Here is an 18,981-nt window from a genome sequence, read left to right as displayed (position 1 = left end):
GCCTCCCCTGCACAGTGCAGAGGTTCATTCAGGCCCAGTGCGAGAGGCAAGGGGTACAGATCTGAGAAGCAAGGTCTTATCTCCCAGGGGCAGGGCGGAGTGAGGGATGGGCTGACAAAGGGTACACGTGCATGGGGCAGCAAGCAGCCCCAGGGGCTTAAAACTGTGTCCAGCTGCAGCAGGCCTGCCGGAGCAACCACGCAACATCTGTGACACCTCAGCTGAGGGCTGCACTTGGCAGTCACATCTTCCCAGACAGGCGATTGCCAGTCCTGAGAATACTGCAAAGGCTCACCACTGAGAAATGGAGGTTACTCTCGAACCCTCAGGCATCCACACAACTCCCCTCCCTGCTTGGCTCCACTACAAACCCTGAGCGGGCATTGAGGACACAGCCATCTCCACACAGGGTATGAGAAGGAACAGCGGCCTTCCTGTGAGTAAATGCAGCAACCCAGCACACACAGCACTGCCACATGGAAAGCCTGGCTCAGGTCAGTCAAATCCCAGTTAAGGATGTGGCTTGCTGGTTGCAGATGGAAACTTCTAGCAACCCAGAAACCAACTGTGAGAGTTTATGATGAGGGACGTGATCCCACCACTCTCGGGTCTTTAGGTAGACACCAACGCAGCACATCAAGTGTTTGCAGCTCAGACACCCACCCCTCCCAGCCAGGTCTTTCCGGTGGCTCCGCCAGCCTGCTCATCCGGCAACGCGGACTCCACAGGGTGAGCACAATGTCGACACTTGTTCTGCAGTTTGCTGCTGAGTCCTGCTTCCATCACTGCAGTGCCCACTTCACTAAGGAGTGAACCTGGGAGAAGGCGCCTGGCCTGGCTGTGGCCCAGCAGGGATCCAGGCCCAGACGGCTGGGCTCAGCCCTGCGGAGACCCCCCTACCCTGAGGAAATCCTGCGCAGGAATCTGTGGGCAGAGCAGGCAGGGTTCTCCAAGGCACACTGTCACCCCTGAAAGGAAGATCGGTTCCCTGGGAAGAATCTGCTATCTTCACACTGTTCCACGTCTTCAAATAAATGTGCATTACTTTTTAACCTTAGAAACTGAACTTCTGAGGCGGAAGGGGCTCCGAAGCTGTGTGCAAGGTGCACTGCACAGGAGGGGCACCCACCACGTGTCAGGAAACACCCCCGTGAACCCATCAACTAAAATGCCCTCTCCCCTCAGTCAGAAGCAGACTACAGGGAAGAGTGCCAAAATTTTAGGTCACTGCAATTTGTATTTGTTTCTGAATAAACATTTTGTAAACAAAATTATTAAACACTTGGAAAATGTGTTCCCAATTAAAGTCAATTTGTAGCTACATACTGAAAAATACCACATACACAGCCAGGTGCGGTGGCTCACACCTATATTCCCAGCACTTTGGGAGGCTGAGGCAGGTGGATCACCTGAGGTCGGGAGTTCGAGACCAGCCTCATCAACATGGCAAAACCCCCATCTCTACTAAAAATACAAAAATTAGCCGGGTGTGGTGGCACATGCCTGTAATCCTAGCTACTCGGAAGGCTGAGGCAGGAAAATCGCTTGAACCTGGGAGGCAGAGGTTGCAGCGAGCCAAGATCACGCCATCGCACTCCAGCCTGGACAGCAAGAGTGAAACTCCGTCAAAAAACCAAAAATGCCCGGCGCGGTGGCTCATGCCCGTAATCGCAGCACTTTGGGAGGCTGGGGCGGGCAAATCACGAGGTCAGGAGTTTGAGACCATCCTGGTCAACATGGTGAAACCCCATCTCTACTAAAAATACAAAAAATTAGTTGGGTGTAGTGGTGGGCGCCTGTTAATACCAGCTACTCGGGAGGCTGACGTAGGAGAATCGCTTGAACCCAGGAGGCAGAGGTTGCAGTGAGCTGAGATCGCGCCACTGCACTCCAGCCTGGACAACAAAGCGAAGACTCCATCTCAAAAAAAAAAAACAAAAAAAAAAACGCACCACACACAGACTAAACCTGTAGAGAAATGCTAGGAAAACAGCTCATTACTCAGCCACTGTGCACCACGGCGGAAACAAGTGGGCTTTGCTGTACAGTATCACAGATGAACACAGTGAGAGTCCAGGGAATGAGGCTCCAGCTATACTTCTAAGTCACAGCAGCTGTTCTCTCCTGTCTCTGTGGTCCCAAAAGTCACATTCTCTGAGCGGTTTATAATTTTGAAGGCTACCAAAACAGGCACTACAACTACTACTAATGCTGAACAAATGATGTTTTTAAAAGATAAAAATGCTACACAGAAACAAAATAGTGCTTTAGGTTTATTGCTATAAAACACATACCCTTTAAACTAGGGTCCATGAGGATTAACTTTCGACATCAGGGGGCTGTCAGAGGTCATGGACACCCCCAGCCCCAGCCAGGTGCTTAACAAGGTAAATAATTTGCTCCGCAACCCTGTGTGGGGGGGAATAAAAGTAACCCAGCGTCCATTTAATAATGCAGCCAAGTGAAATTCCTTTCCCCACCTTACAAAGCACCATTAGGTAACATAGCAGAACTGATCCTGTAGAAAGGTCGCTAGAGGGTCAGGCCGTGGTCACAACTAACGCCACATTCCCATTTTGTTTGCTGGATAATTTTTTAATAAAGTAAGGTTTACATCACTGATATTTAAGAACGGCTATATGCACAAAAGAAAACACACCTTTTTGGTTAAGGGGTAAGGAAGTTAGAGAAAGCATGAGAAACAAGGAGCATGTGGGGTGAGGTGGGGCAGCAGCGCAAGGCTGCAGGCACCCCCAGCTCACTCCCTGCCTGCGGCAGCACCCATGGCCCTACAGATCAAGGTGCCATGAATGACAACAAGGATTCAGATCTCTTTCATTCTAGACTTCAACCTAGCCTTAACCTTTTGTTTCAGCACCAGTCTCACAGAGCAGTGCAGGCATTTCCCACCCAGCAGCAATGCTGTTTCCTCACCCAGGGCAGGTGCCTGGGCTGACCCTGACGGGAGCCTCCAGAAACACTGCCTTAAGAAGGCACCACCGAGGGGCTCTGAGGTCCCTAAAGACCAGCTGGTGCCCGTGATCTCCAAACAGACAAATATTTGACCTTTGTCTTCAATGACATTTACATATAAATAGACATAAATAAAATCCTCCATAATTTACACTTAAGTCTAGGAAGATGTGGCTCCCACAGATTTTCTAACGACAAAAAAAGTGTAGCTGGGTACGGTTCTTGATTCTCACCCAGGTCTCACCGTAGCACAGAACATAATGAAGTATCATCACACACACATTTAAAGTAAAACATGATACATTCACACTGTTGACTCAGACTGTAGTGATGCTCACTGCAAAAAAAAAAAAAAAGCCCTTATTTAAACCTTAAAAAAACGAAACACACCAACTGCAATTGTTTAGGCTATAAAAGTTCTAATGTAGCAGCAAAGGATGTTTATAGAAAAAATATACTTTTAAGAAAATAGCTGAAAAAATCTAAAGAGATAAGGTATAAAAAGTTTAAAAAATATATCTTAAGACAAAATACTGCCCAAAACATACAAAACTGAATTGTAAAAATTCACCTATCTAAATGTAAAGGAGGTTGATGCAGCGGTGGCCTGCCGTCCTCTACAGTGGGGGACACAAAGAGACACAAGGGGCCCAGGGCTATGGGGACATCAGAACTGGCCCAGAGACAGAAGCCTTCCAGGAGAACAGCCTCTGCCTGGCCCTCCACAGGGGGAAGTAAGTGGGATGGGCCTGGGGCTGCAGACCCCACTGGTAATGGGCTGTTCTGGGATTTCTCAGAATCAGCAGACAGGGCAGCAAGGCTGGGCCGCTGGCAGCAGGCGCACCCTCCATGGGAGCCAGTGCTCACGTGTCCATGCGTCAGAGGCGGCTGTGAGCGCTCAGGGCTCCTCCTCAGGTCTCCACCAGGATCTCCACCACGTGGTCCAGCTCGCCCAGGTCAGACTTGCAGCTGGAGCTAGGGCCTGGGGTGGCTGGAGCCAAGCCCTCGAGCCCTTCACAGGGGCCTGGCCTGGCACCCCCCATCATGCCTGTCAGTACCGTGTCTAGGTCATAGTAGGGACTGTCTACATCTGAGAACAGCTCTTCCATGCAGCTGGGGTTTTTAGTCTCCAGCGTTTCAAATATCTGATCAAGTGACTTGTGAAAGCTTCCTCTGTTTTCTCGAGGGCCATCCATCTCCCAGACGCTGCTCTGCGGGTGCCTTGGTGCCTGTGCTGAGGTGACTGGGCAAAGGTCAGAAACTGGGCCCTGTGTGTGGCCATCTCCCAACCCAGGGGCAGGATGTGCCCCCTCCTGCTCCCACGCTGCACGGCACAGGATCTCCGTGGAGACCAAGCGGTCGAGCGGCGCCCGCCCTGCAGCCTGGGGTGCCACTGCGCGCCACGTCCCATCCTGCGTCATCTCCTCTTGAATCTGCCGGACCGTGTTGGCAATGAGAACTGAGCGGCACAGATTGGGCTCCACAAGCATGTGGCAAAGCTGCAGCTTCACCAGAGACATGTCCAGGAGCGACTGCCGCTGTAGGCTGTATGAGGACACAGTCTTCAAGCCGGCCAGGGCTCCCTCCACGTCTTCCTCGTGGCCAACACATTTCCTCTTCAGTCCTCGTGCAAACATTGTGTCCTGCAGAAACCAAGGAAGATACCACTTAGCACACAGCGGACTCTCTAGCAGATAACGCCCCTTGGATTCCGTCTGACTGCCCTGACTGTACACAAGGAGGAGCGACTCTGTAACAGGCAGGGAAGTCAGAGCTGAGATGTGGAGCCCAGTGGGAGACCCCCTCAGATCAGCTGCCATCCTGCCTAATCCAGGCACAGTCACGTTGTGAGAAACGACAAACCTCTAAACTGTACCACAGCAGTGTTCTCCAGCAAAAAAGGTAAATGAACTAAAAGTAGGAGAAATAGAAATATAAGTGTTTGAGAGCTTGGCCAAAAATCTGTTATCAAAAAATCTAATTGTGGTGCATGCGAAAGAAGAGACCCTGGGGTAACATGAGATGAATGTGAACTACGCCAGCCTGCAGAGGGCGCAGGGCTGGGGACAGGGCCAGGCACACACACCTACCATTCCAACTTCCCTCAGGATCCTGCCTGGGACAAAGTCACTTCTGCCTTCAGAAGGGTTAGTGCCTTCCCCCTCAATACTTTCACTAAAAGCCTCTCTATTGTTGCAGACAGCCATGCTGGAAAGCTGTGCCACCAGGAACGCACAGGGGAAGGACTGCAGGGCCGTATGCTCTTCCCATGCAGCGAGTGGGCTGTTTCGTGCACAATTCTCCAAGGGACACAGGGTCCCCTGGCAGAGCCCATGTGGCCCTGGGCAGCCCCTTGTTCCCACACCCACCCGTGCTGCCTGCCTTAGGGATCACACCCATTCCTTGGCTCCCCCCACCCGCCCCCACCAGTTCCTTTCTCCCAAGGTACAGAGGCTCTGCCTGGCTGCTTTCTACTTGACACCTCTCAGGGTCAATGCCCTCCACTGGAGAGCTCTTGACGAGTTTGCACAACCATGGCTTCAGGGGCCACCTCCTCCCTCTCATCCCAACTCCTTTCTTTTCAAAGGAACCGAAACATGGCAGGGTGTGTGTCGGGGGGGGCAGGGGGAAGGGGGGCTCCCCACCAGTGTGTTGTGGCAGCCCACAGCTGGCCAAGGCAGCATTTCTCAGCGTGTCTCAGCACTGGCGCTGCTGGTTGAAGACGCAGATTCCTGGACTTTACCCCAGACCTGGGCAACTCCGGGCTGGTACCTGAGGCTCAGCCTTGCTGAGCAGGCTCCACTCAGACGCACAGCACAGATGCACTAGATGGACACTGGCCATGTCTACTCTTAGAAATACGAGTCTGTGCAAACTTTTTTTTTTAACTGATTCTAAATTGGAATATCTCTGGGGCATTAAAGGCAGAGCAGAGAAGAGGGTGGGCTCTGGCTTTTGACAGGTGCCATTCTGAGCCAGTGCCGCCTGTGGGGAGCTGGGATGACAGCTGGCTCAGGGCCACACTGGCTGGCAGAGTCTGACAGGACAAGCATCTCACGTATGATTAAGTTTATCTCTTCTCATGCTTGTGATGTAGTGAAATATTATTACTTCAAATAATTCAAGTTATGCATAAATAGGGTTACAATTTTGAATATGCAAACTTTGGAACTTCTCTTTCTCTCAGTCAATCTGAGGGCTCCCTGGGACCAGGGTATACCCAGGTGCTTCTGGAAAGCTGGGGTGTGGGAGGTGTATGCTGTCTCTGCTGGGGGTCTGGAGACCAAGGACGGGAAGTTGTGCAGGGCGGGAGAACTGGCTGCCAACCATACCCCTTCCCAGGAGCCCCTCTGGAGGCTCCCACCTGCTGCTCCTACTTTGAATAAACAGAAGAAAGGTTCCCCCTGTTCTCTGAATTTCCTTTCAGTGTCATAGATCTCAATTGCCTGTGCATTTAACACACCTAAATTTTATAAAACTAAGTGACGTCATGGGCATTTATCCGAGAGAAATAAACCAATGTTCATGCAAAAACATGTTCCAGAATGTCCATAGCAGCTTTGTTTGTAATAACTCCAAACCAGAAACAAGGAAAACGTCCCTTTCACCTGGGTATGGTGACACACACTCTGCTCCATTTATGCCACCAAATCCTACTCTGCAATAGAAAGGAATGAACTGTTGAAACACACAACGGATCCTTCCACAAGGGAATTATGCTGAGGGAGAAAAGCCAACCTCAGAAGGGTGCCTGCTGTGCAATCCCATTTATGCCACACTGCAGTGCTGACCCAGAGCTGAGGGGTGGCACGGCTAGAACAGGACCTGCACAGGGAGATCTCGGGGGTGAGGGCCCTTCTGCTCCTGGGCTGTGGGGGTGGTTCCACTCTGACTGCACAGCACGGGACACAAGCACATGGGCCTGCAGCAGCCATGTGATCACGTGGACCTGGGGCCTGGCTGTGCATCCTACGAGGATGCCAACCCTGGGGAGCAGAGGAAGGGCACAGGGGCCTCCTGAACACTGCTCTGCAACCTCCCCTGGTTCTACAATTATTTCAAAATTAAAATTAAGGCCAGGCGCGCTGGCTCAAGCCTGTAATCCCAGCACTTTGGGAGGCCGAGACGAGCGGATCACGAGGTCAGGAGATCGAGACCATCCTGGCTAACACGGTGAAACCCCGTCTCTACTAAAAAATACAAAAAACTAGCCGGGCAAGGTGGCGGGCGCCTGTAGTCCCAGCTACTCGGGAGGCTGAGGCAGGAGAATGGCGTAAACCTGGGAGGCGGAGCTTGCAGTGAGCTGAGATCCGGCCACTGTACTCCAGCCTGGGCTACAGAGCGAGACTCCGTCTCAAAAAAAAAAAAAAAAAAAAAAAAAAAATTAAAAGAAAACTTACATAACCCTAGCTTATTTCCCCTACAACACCGATTTCCCCAGCAGCATGCAAGTGTCACCACAGGCACAACCCTCCGGCTGTGCAGCACCTCTCACACCTGCACACACTAGCTTCTCAACTCATTCTAAATGAAGGGCACTTTACCACCAAAATACATTTGCACATTTCAACTACTTCTGGTAAATATTCAAGTTCTTTGTGTCAGCCACAAATTTAACTTTTCAGAGGTTTTCATCCCAATCCATTGTTTAAATCACTGGCTTAAAACTGCTAAGTAGGCCGGGCGCGGTGGCTCAAGCCTGTAATCCTAGCACTTTGGGAGGCCGAGACGGGCGGATCACGAGGTCAGGAGATCGAGACCATCCTGACTAACACGGTGAAACCCCGTCTCTACTAAAACCTACAAAAAACTAGCCGGGCGAGGTGGCGGCGCCTGTAGTCCCAGCTACTCGGGAGGCTGAGGCAGGAGAATGGCGTGAACCCGGGAGGCGGAGCTTGCAGTGAGCTGAGATCCGGCCACAGCACTCCAGCCTGGGTGACAGCGCGAGACTCCGTCTCAAAAAAAAAAAAAAAAAACTGCTAAGTATATTGAGAATTAACATAAGGCTATGTCAAACTCCAAAAGACACCCTGTGTTGAGGAAAAGATTAAGTGCCACGGGTTCCTCTGTGGGAAGTCACTATACCTTCTGGGTTTTTAGTTTCTCTTTCAACCCTATCTCTATCCCAAGCCTGCATAACAATGGATTAATTTAAGACCCAAACCAAATCCTCTTGAACAGCATGCATTCAGCCCAAGTTTACAGACAGAAGAACCCCTGGCTGCCTCCCTTGACTCTGGAAACCCAGTAGCACAACCCCCATAATGTAGGGTCTACAGGAGGTCAGCATGGCTGACCAGGACAATGAGGGCAACTCACAGAAGGAATGAGAATACCAATGGGACAGACCAAGAAGATCCACAACCACACTGGCAACCAGCTCAAGAAGCTGGCCCAAGCTCCTGGTATCCTCTGGGTCCCACTTTCCTTTCCTCTGAGTCCTTAGAAATGCCAGGTCATGAACCTCCCATTGGGGATCTTAAGAGGATGAATTAAGTGCTTGGCCTGGTGCTGTCAGCCAGTCCTAAGGGCAGCGCTAGGAATACGTGACCGTCGGAAATCACCCTAACATCTGCTCTGAGCGAGGAAATACACCAACAAACCATGGCGGAACCACGCACAGAAGCAGAATTATTAGCCATAATCTGCGGCAAGCGGTCCGAAAGCAGCCCTTTACCTTCAGTAACCAGCCAGGAAGCCAGGTTGCCCTAGTCATTCTTGCAGGAAGCCTGGCTGCTTTCTCTAGGAAGCTAAACAGTCATTTCCACAGCAAGCAGCCCAAAATGGCCAGGACATGATTAGCTGACAACCTCTCCAGTGTTTATTCCTGCTTCCAATTTAGGACCAACCAGAGAAAGCCAAACGTGTTCTAAGCCATCTCATAGGAGCCCTACTTCTTTTTGTTGTTGTTGTGTCACCCAGGCCGGAGTGCAGTGGCGTGGTCTCAGCTCACTGCAACCTCCACCTCCCAGGTTCAAGGGATTCTCCTGCCTCAGCCTCCCGAATAGCTGGATTACAAGCGTGTACCACCAGGCCTGGCTAATTTTTGTATTTTCAGTAGAGACGGGGTTTTCACCATGTTGGCAAGGCTGGTCTCCAACTCCTCACCTTGGGTGATCCACTCACCTTGGCCTCCCGAAGTGCTGGGATTCTAGGTGTGAGCCACCGTGCCCGGCCAGGAACCCCACTTCTAACCAGCCACCCCAGTCCCCCAAGTCAGCAGCCTCCATCAGCCACCCCTGAGCTTCCCTGGTTGCCACTGTAAAGCTCTCCTGTTCCCTCACCTGCCTATGAGTTTCTGCCAATCACAAGGGAGAAGGGCCGCACCCTTGCTAGGGGAAGCTCTGGATAAACAGCCTCTGCCCGTTCTCACCTGGTTGCTTATTTCCACAGCTCACTGTAGACAATCTGGAAGAGTATCAAAAACCACAAAACAAATTTTCTCCCAGGATCCTATCCACTCAGAAAAAAAGTCACCACCTGGGTTCTTCCTTTCCTGGGTTCCTCCTTTCCAGCCGTTTCTCCCAGCACTTTCCTCTCTGCATAAGGGAGGGAAGTTTCACACTACTGACAATTTTCCCAACCACAAATGATACCAGTTTCTAACTTTAGGTGCTTTGGTATTTCTAGCATTTGGCTTCCTCAGCCTCGACTCTACTTACTAGGGTGATGTGCAGGTACATTTTTAAGAGGCTTGACAAACATTATCAAACTGCATCCTAAGAAGGTGGAACAATCCATCAACTTTGCCCTGCACTAATTTCTGCACACTTGCTGGTAAAGCTTCCTCTTGCTTTGCCAAGTCTCTGAGCCCCACAGCTAAGCATTCCTTCCCTCCTCCACCAAGCTCCACCTCTGTGCTCCTATCCTGTTCCACAGCTGCTCTTCTGCCAGAACCAGACACCCTGGCCTCCCTGTGTAGGTCCTTTTCTGGCCATGCCATCCTTCAGCTCTGGGTCAGAACAACAACGTGGCATAAATGGGATCCCACAGCAAGCATCCTTCTGAGGTTGGCTTTTCTCGCTCAGCACAATTCTCTTGAGATCCCTGCCAACTGTCGTGTGTGTCAACAGTTCACAGCAGAGTACGATTTGGAGGCACAGATGGAGCACAGCGTCACCGCACCCCAGCTGAAGGGGACTTTTTCCTTGTTTCCAGTTTGGAGTTATTACACATAAACCTACTAAGGACATTCTAGAACATGTTTTTGCATGAACATTGGTTTTTCATTTCTCTTGGAAAAATGCCCAAGAAATAACCATTTTGGGGGCCGGGCACGGTGGCTCAAGCCTGTAATCCCAGCACTTTGGGAGGCCGAGACGGGTGGATCACGAGGTCAGGAGATCGAGACCATCCTGGCTAATACGGTGAAACCCCGTCTCTACTTAAAAATACAAAAAACTAGCCGGGCGACGAGGCAGGCGCCTGTAGTCCCAGCTACTCGGGAGGCTGAGGCAGGAGAATGGCGTAAACCCGGGAGGCGGAGCTTGCAGTGAGCTGAGATCCAGCCACTGCACTCCAGCCTGGGTGGCAGAGCGAGACTCCGTCTCAAAAAAAAAAAAAAAAAAAAGAAATAACCATTTTATAAAATTTAGAAGTGTTAAATGCACAGGCAATGAGATCTATCACACTGAAAGGAAATTCAGAAAACAGGGGGAGCATTTTTTCTGTCTATTCAAGGGCAGGACCAGCAGGTGGGAGCCTCCAGAGAGGCTCCTGGAGAGAGGTGGTGCTCCTTGGCCTAGTTTCATCTCTCTCAGTTGTAAACATTCTTTTTTTTTTTTAAAGACGGAGTCTCACTGTCGCCTGGGCTGGAGTGCAGTGGTGCCATCTCAGCTCACTGCAACCTCCACCTCCCGGGTTCAAGCAATTCTCCTGCCTCAACTTCCCAAGTAGCTAGGATTATAAGGTGTGCACCACCACGCCCAGCTAACTTTGTATTTTTAATAGAGACGGAGTTTTGCCATGTTGGCCAGGCTGGTCTCGAACTCCTGATCTCAAGTGATTCGCCTACCTCGGCCTCCCAAAGTTCTGGGATTACAGGCATGAACCATCACACCCAGCCACAAGCATTCTTTTAAGACTTAAACAGGCCGGGTACAGTGGCTCACGCCTGTAATCTCAGCACTTTGGGAGGCTAAGGTGGGCAGATCACAAGGTCAGTAGATTGAGACCATCCTGGCCAACACGATGAAACCCCATCTCTACTAAAAATACAAAAAATTAGCTGGGTGGGGGTGGCACATGCCTACAGTCCCAGCTACTCGGGAGGCTGAGGCAGGAGAACTGCTTGAACCCGGAAGGCGGAGGTTGCAGTGAGCAGAGATTGCGCCACTGCACTCCAGCCTGGGCGACAGAGTGAGACTCTATCTCAAAAAAAAAACACTTGAAATAAGTTGAATGCACACGATCTGGTGTATTCTGACAAAGGAATGCAACTCAGCAACAAACCTCAATGATTTATGCAACATGGATAAATTTCAAAACATTATGCTGAATAAAAGCAACAAGACACACACAAAAATATGTACTGTAGGATTCTATTCATCTGAACCTTCAGGACAGGCAAAGCTAATGTAAGTTGTGAAAACACAGAAGGGTAGCCACCATCCAGGTGGGAAATGCTACAAGGGGCCAGAGGGAATCCTCCAGAATGATGGAGATTCTCTCGCCCCTTGTAGGACTCGCGTAACCCAGGGACCTGCGTAGATGTGCCTGATTATACAAGTCCTACAAGGGACGAGAGAGAATCTCCATCATCCTCCGCTGCATCTCATCCCATGCACAGATCCCATTCTGGTACCATGAGAATATCCCTGTTCACTCATTCAAATCATTCCTGTCCAATGTTCCAAATCTCTAGCAGCTAATTCTGTGTTGTACCCAATATTTTAAAATGCTAACAAGTTTATTACTATTAATACAAAAAGGAGTAAAGCTCACAGGTGTTTTTTACAGTCGTGTGACCCCTAAGAGCTGTCACCCAGAACGTGCGTTCAGGGGTGAAGAGGATAAGGTTGGGCCCAGAGAAGCTGGCCCGTGAGGATCACCCTGAACTGGGCCATATCTGTGTTTCGGACAAAGTCAGCAAGAGCATCATCTTGACCAGCCCTGAGGGATGCCTGGGCTGGGCCCAGCTCCCTGAGGGCCTCCTGTGTGACTCTGGCCTGAGGCTGCTTAACTCCTAATATGGAAGGAAGGGCTCTATACCATACGGGTGGGGCTGTGGAGCCTAGCTCCTTGCTCAATTTTTTTTTTTTTTTTAAGACAGAGTCTCATTCTGTCCCCCAGGCTGGAGTGCAGTGATGCAATCTCAGTTCACTGCAACCTCCACCTCCCGGGTTCAAGCGATTCTCCTGCCTCAGCCTCCTGAGTAGCTGGGATTACAGGCACGTGGCACCACACCTGGCTAATTTTTGTAATTTTAGTAGAGATGGGGTTTCACCATGTTGGCCAGGCTGGTCTCCAACTCCTGACCTCAGGCAATCCGCCCACCTCAGCCTCCCAAAGTGCTGGATTACAGGTGTGAGCCGCCATGCCTGACCCCCTGCTCAGTTTTGAAGCTCCTTCTACACATCTAGTTAAATGCCTAAAATCCCACCAACTCCACAGGGTGTCCACGAGACAGCCAAGGCGTTCACCCCTCAGTCAACTCCCAGCACCGCCCTTAGGCTTCTAAACCAAGCATCGACCAGAGAGCAAAACGAAGAGGGTCAGACAGACTGAGGACATGTGCGACATGGCAGGTGGCACAGCCAGCAAGCCACTAGGGACAGAGCAAACGAAGCCCACGGAGGGTCAGACAGACTGAGGACATGTGCGACACGGCAGGTGGCACAGCCAGCAAGCCACTAGGGACAGAGCAAACGAAGCCCACGGAGGGTCAGACAGACTGAGGACATGTGCGACACGGCAGGTGGCACAGCCAGCAAGCCACTAGGGACAGAGCAAACGAAGCCCACGGAGGCAGAGACCAGCCGAGAGCAGCCCCGCAGTGCTACTCAGGCAAGCAGCGTACAGCTGAGGGACCGGCCCTTCACTACAGCAGCAGTGGCCACACCTTCGTGGCTGAGCAATCCCATGAAGCTGGCTGAAAATGCAGATTCCTAGATTCTGACCAATAGGGCTGGGACTGCTGGGCACAGACTCAACTCTGACCTAACTTGTCACCTTCACAGCTGGACTTGCAGCCACTTCGAAGTTTCGGGTTAAGCAAATCATCAACAATTTCCATTTCTCACACATCAGATAAGCTTTGAAATACTCTATCGGAAAAACAGGAAGAAGAGGAGCAAGGACTTCAGTCTTGAGATCTACTGAGTGGGAGCTCCATCTTCCACTACAGTCTGCTGAGGCTGTTCATGAACAATTCCTGATATGTTAATTTCAGGGTTTTGTTTTTTTGTTTTTGAGACGGAGTCTTGCTCTGTCTCCCAGGCTGGAGAACCTCTGCCTTCTGGGTTCAACTGATTCTTCTGCCTCAGCCTCCGGTGTAGCTAGGATTACGATTACAGGCATGCGCCATCACGCCCAGCTAATTTTTGTATTTTTAGTAGAGACGGGATTTCCCCATGTTGGCCAGCTGGTCTCGAACTGGGGACCTCAGATGATCCATCCGCCTAGGCCTCCTCCCAAAGTGCTGGGAAGTGTGAGCTACCGCGCCCGGCTAATTTCAGGTACTTTTGTTACTTGGAACGATACACCTTCTTTTCCCTGAAAACATGTTCCAATGGCAAGTTGAGGGAAACTTCCTGGCCCCTTTTCCAAGATAAAGCCTACCACTCTTCCTAGAAAAAAGGGTGTAACTCACTTTGTGTTGATTTCCACCCTAATTACAAAACATGGTGACACTTGAAAATAAAGTGGTTGTACGTAGAAGGTTTATAAAACGTAAGTTTTGGGAACAGGCGATGTTTTTCTGTGGCTCACTTTGAGAGAACGGTTATCTGGGTCCTGCCGTCTCGTGCGTCCCACACGAAGGCCACAGGAGGCGAGGCAGCGGAGACCCTCTATTCCAGCAAGCTGTAGGAGCCTTTGTCACGACGATCCTGTTTACGGGGCGAGAGGCGTTTGAAAACGCTGAGGGAAGCTTGCCTCCGACTTCTGCAAGTGTCTCGGGGACTTTTCCTAGTCCCACCTCGGAACGCCGGAGGAGCCCAGGAAAGACGGCGCTGGCCGACCGCCCGGGGTCTGGGCCTCCCCCCACATCCTCGGCCCTCTCCGCGGCCGGGATCCAACTGAGGGGCTGCAGCGCGCCCTGGCCCGGTTGGTTGGGTCGGCCCGGGCAGGGCGGGGGCGGCCGTCGCGGGGCGCGCCCGGCGTTCCCTTCGCGGCAACTAGAGCCGAGGTACGGGAAGCGCCGCTGCGTACCCCAGCCGGGCCCTCGCGAAGTCGCTCCCGTGTGGGGCCGCCCGGAGGCCTTGGCGAAGCCCCAGCTCCGCGCTCCGCATGGAACGCAGACGGCGGCCCGGGCCCCTCTGGTCCCCGGGCCCCCTCAGCAGCGGCCACCCCGCGGTGGAACCAGCGCCCAGGAGGGCGGCGAGGGCGCCCGCGGCAGCCCCAGCGGGAATCCCGACCGCCGTCTCCGCCCCGGACCCAACCCAGCGCCAGGAGCCACAGACCCCGCGCACCGCCCCCGGGCTCCTCCGCGCCCGGCAGCACAAACGCGCGCGCCGCCGTAGACGCCCTCGCGGTCAGCCGGACCCGCTCACCTGAGCCGCGAGGCCGCCCGCCGGCTGCTCTGCTCAGACGCCGCCACCGCCGCTGCCACCAGCTTCCCGCCGCTGAGGGAGGAGCGCCCGCCGGCGCGGGGCGGGGCGTGCGACCGCCACTCAGGGTCTACAAAGGGTCGACGCTGCGCCCTCCGCGCGCCGTGCCCGCTGATTGGCCACTCACGGACCGGGGGCGGGGTCTCTTGTTCAAACCCGCGCGGGCGGGGCATCTACGGCGCGTGTTCCCGCGCTGCGGCGACAGCCGTTGGGGCTCGCGCGCGCCCTCGGTCGCCCCGCCCCCGCCCCGCCTCCGCGCCGGGCCCCGCGACGCCCACGCCCTGCCGGCTCCCAGGTCTCCCCGCGCCCAATCCGGCCCCGCCCAGCCCCGCCGGCTCGCAGGTCTCCGCGCGTCTTCCCCTGAACTGAATGCGCCTGCGCCGGGGGCCCACGTGGTCCTGGCGGGCGTGGCGAGGCAGCCTGGTAGGGCTGATCCTCGCTCGCTTCTGCCTGGGTTAACTTCCCTGCCGAGGGATTCGTGCCGGGGTGGGGAGGAGCCGGGCACGGCAGTTCCCGGGCGGCCTGGGCTCTGAGGTCTATCCCAGCCTTTCCAGAAACCGCGGAACCCTCCAGAGGCTTCCCAGGTTTACACGTTAAGAAATGTAACGTGGGGCCGGGCGCGGTGGCTCAAGCCTGTAATCCCAGCACTTTGGGAGGCCAAGACGGGCGGATCACGAGGTCAGGAGATCGAGACCATCCTGGCTAACACGGTGAAACCCCGTCTCTACTAAAAAATACAAAAAATTAGCCGGGCAAGGTGGCGGGCGCCTGTAGTCCCAGCTACTCGGGAGGCTGAGGCAGGAGAATGGCGTAAACCCGGGAGGCGGAGCTTGCAGTGAGCTGAGATCCGGCCACTGCACTCTAGCCGGGGCGACAGAGCGAGACTCCGTCTCAAAAAAAAAAAAAAAAAAACACTAGAAGGACTCACAGAATTCCCCAGAACTCATGTACTCATGGTTATGGTTTATTACCATGAAAAGGCTCATTAAAATTAACCAAGGGAAGAGGTGCATGAGGCAGGGGCCGGGAGGGGCCATGCGGAGACTGCAGTTGTTCTCTTGGAGTCATAGATAGTGGTATTGCTGATAAAAATGTGTCACTGAGCTTGAGTCCAGAGTTCATTTACTTCCCAAATGAATATACACATTTATTCTATTGCCAGTCAAAATCCCAGGATATTTTTGAAACCTTACAAAGTACTATTACAAATCTAGAGAAATGGCCCAGCACAGTGGCTCATGCCTGTAATCCCAGCACTTTGGGAGGCTGAGGTGGGCGGATTACCTGAGGTCAGGAGTTTGAGACCAGCCTGGCCAACATGGTGAAACCCTGTCTCTACTAAAAATACAAAAATTAGCCAGGCATAGTGGCACGTGCTTGTAATCCCAGCTACTTGGGAGGCTGAGGCATGAGAATTGCTTGAACACAGGAGGCAGAGGTTGTAGTGAGCTGAGATTGATTGCACCACTGCACTCCAGCCTGGGCAACACAGCGAGACTCCATCCCAAAAAATAGATAAATAAACATAAAAAATAAAAATCTAGAGAAATACATGTGGAAGTCTAGCCTATCGATAAAGTAAGAAAGAAAGGTATTAAGGAGGAGACCCACCTCTATATCAGTTACCTTTTGCTGTATGATACACTTTCCCAAACTTAGTAGATTCAAAAGGCAGCCTTTTATTTGCTGGCATTTCTGCGGTTGGCATTTCTTTTTTTTTTTTTTTTTTTTTTTGAGACGGAGTCTCGCTCTGTGGCCCGGGCTGGAGTGCAGTGGCCGGATCTCAGCTCACGGCAAGCTCCGCCTCCCAGGTTCACGCCATTCTCCTGCCTCAGCCTCCCGAGTAGCTGGGACTACAGGCGCCCGCCACCTCGCCCGGCTAGTTTTTTGTATTTTTTAGTAGAGACGGGGTTTCACCATGTTAGCCAGGATGGTCTCGATCTCCTGACCTCGTGATCCACCCGCCTCGGCCTCCCAAAGTGCTGGGATTACAGGCTTGAGCCACCGCGCCCGGCCTGCGGTTGGCATTTCAACTGGGGTCAGCATGCTCTGTCTCATGAGGCATCAGCTGAGCTCACTCAAGCGTTTGGGTCTTGGCAGGGATGACTGACTCATCTCTGCTCTGTCATCCTCCGGAAGGCCAGCCCAGGCAGGAGGCCTTCTGGCGGTACCAGTACAGGGGCTCTGTTTACACTTTCCTCTGCTGGGCTCACATGTGTCAATGTCCAGGTAGCCAAAACACATCTGGCCAAGCCTAGGGCCAGTGTGGACATGAGATGACAATTCCCTGGAGGACATTATTATTGTTACTATTATTTTGAGACAGAATCTTGCTGTGTTGCCCAGGCTGGGGTGCAATGATGGGATGCTCTCAACTCACTGCAACCTCTGCCTCCTGAGTTCAAGGGATTCTTCTGCCTCAGCCTCCCTAGTAACTGGGATTACAGGCACGTGCCACCACACCTGGCTGATTTTTGTATTTTTAGTAGAGACAGGGTTTCCCCATGTTGGCCAGGCTGGTCTCTAACTCCTGACCTCAAGTGATCCGCCTGCCTTAGCCTCCCAAAGTGCTGGGATTACAGATGTGAGCCACTGCACACAGCCTATTATCATTATTATTTTGAGACAAGGTCTTGCTCTGTGCCCCAGGCTGGAGTGCAGTGGTGCAATCACCGCTCACTGCAGCCTTGACCTCCCCCAGCTGAAGTGATTCTTCCACCTCAGCCTCCCAAGTAGCTTGGGCTACAGGCACACACCACCACACCACACCTAACCAAACGTTACTGAAGTCTACATCTTACCAGATACTTGAACATACTGTAAGTAAACTTAAATATATACTTAGTAATGACAGATATTGCTGTATACTGTAGTAAAATGAAACAAATATATACAGATGCTCCTCTACTTAGGATGAAATTATGTCTCAAAAACCCATTGTAATTTGAAAATATCAAAAATAAGTTGAGAATGCATTTAATACATCTAACCTACCAAACATGCCTTAGCCTAGCCCATCTTACACATCTCAAAACACTTAGCTTCACCTACTGTTGGGTAAAATCATCTAACACGAAGCCTGTTTTATAATAAAATCTTGACTATCTCATGTAATCTATTGAATACTCGACTTTCACTTTTTTCACCGTCACTGAAAGTGAAAAACAGAATGGTCGGGGGGGTACTTGGAAGTATGGTTCCTACTGACTGCGTGTTGCTTTTGCACCATTGTAAAGTCAAAAAATCATAAGTCAAACAATCATAAGTCAGAGACCATCTGTATCTACAAGAATCCACAGGAAATACTAAAATGAATAGTGAAATGGTGAAAATGGTAAAGCTTTCTCCCATTACCAGTAAAGAGACGAAGGTTCCTCATCTCCTGACTCATCTCCGCTCTGACTCATTTCTATCCAACGTCGTACTCTAGGACCTCGCTATTGTAAGAAGGCAAGAAAAAGAAAGAAAAGATATGAAGGTGTGAAAATGAACTAACATTATCATTAATTTCAGAAAGTTAGAGTTTGAATATAGAAAATCCAAAGGATGCTGGGTGCGGTGGCTCACACCTATAATCCCAGCACTTTGAGAGACCAAGGCAGGAGGCTCACTTGAGGCCAGAAGTCTGACACCAGACCAGACAACACAGTGAGACCTTGTCTCTACAAAAACATTTTTTAAATTAGTCACATGGGCCAGGCGCAGTGGCTCACGACTGTTATCCCAGCCCTTTGGGAGGCCAAGGCAAGCGGATCACGAGGTCAGGAATTCAAGACCAGCCTGGCCAGTATGGTGAAAGCCCATCTCTACTAAAAATGCAAAAATTAGCCGGGTGTGGTGGCGCACAACTGTAGTCCCAGCTACTTGGGAGGCTGAGGCAGAAGAATTGCTTGAACCACGGAGGTGGAGGTTGCAGTGAGTGGAGATTGTGCCACTGCACTCCATCCTGGGCGACAGAGCAAGACTCTGTCTCAAAACAAAAGAAAAAGAAAATAAAATAATAAAATTAGTCAGGTGTAGTGATGCAGCCCTGTAGTCCCAGCTACTCAGGAGGCTGAAGCAAGAAGATTACTTAAGCCTGGGAGGTTGCGACTAGTGAGTCTTGATTACGGCACTGTCACTCCGGGTGACAGAGCAAGACTCTGTCAAGAAAGAGTCTTGGAAGAGAGAGAGAGAAAGGAAGGAGAGGGAGGGAGGAAGAAACGAAGGGAGGGAGAGAATCCCCAGATAAATTGTTCAA

General features: G+C 51.8%; 1 protein-coding gene across 1 annotated transcript; it reads right to left on the bottom strand.

Annotated features, from left to right (window-relative positions):
* Positions 1-2,260: 2,260 nt before the first annotated feature.
* Positions 2,261-14,856, bottom strand: CDCA4 (cell division cycle associated 4). Its single transcript, XM_033191070.1, has 2 exons — positions 14,685-14,856; positions 2,261-4,616 (listed from the first exon to the last, which is right to left on the bottom strand). Exon 2 carries the CDS (start codon positions 4,608-4,610, stop codon positions 3,885-3,887), a length of 726 nt encoding a protein of 241 aa, XP_033046961.1. The 5' UTR covers positions 4,611-4,616; positions 14,685-14,856; the 3' UTR covers positions 2,261-3,884.
* Positions 14,857-18,981: the final 4,125 nt, after the last annotated feature.

This window comes from Trachypithecus francoisi, unplaced genomic scaffold (genome assembly GCF_009764315.1).
Source record: "Trachypithecus francoisi isolate TF-2019V2 unplaced genomic scaffold, Tfra_2.0 Lachesis_group3, whole genome shotgun sequence".
NCBI classification, from domain to species: Eukaryota; Metazoa; Chordata; class Mammalia; order Primates; family Cercopithecidae; genus Trachypithecus; species Trachypithecus francoisi.
Note: the sequence above shows the minus strand (reverse complement) of the source record. Positions and strands in the feature narration are given on the sequence as shown.

Bases quoted from the DNA above. Each gene is read 5' to 3' on its own strand.
- CDCA4 (XM_033191070.1), bottom strand. From the start codon at position 4,610: ATGTTTGCACGAGGACTGAAGAGGAAATGTGTTGGCCACGAGGAAGAC.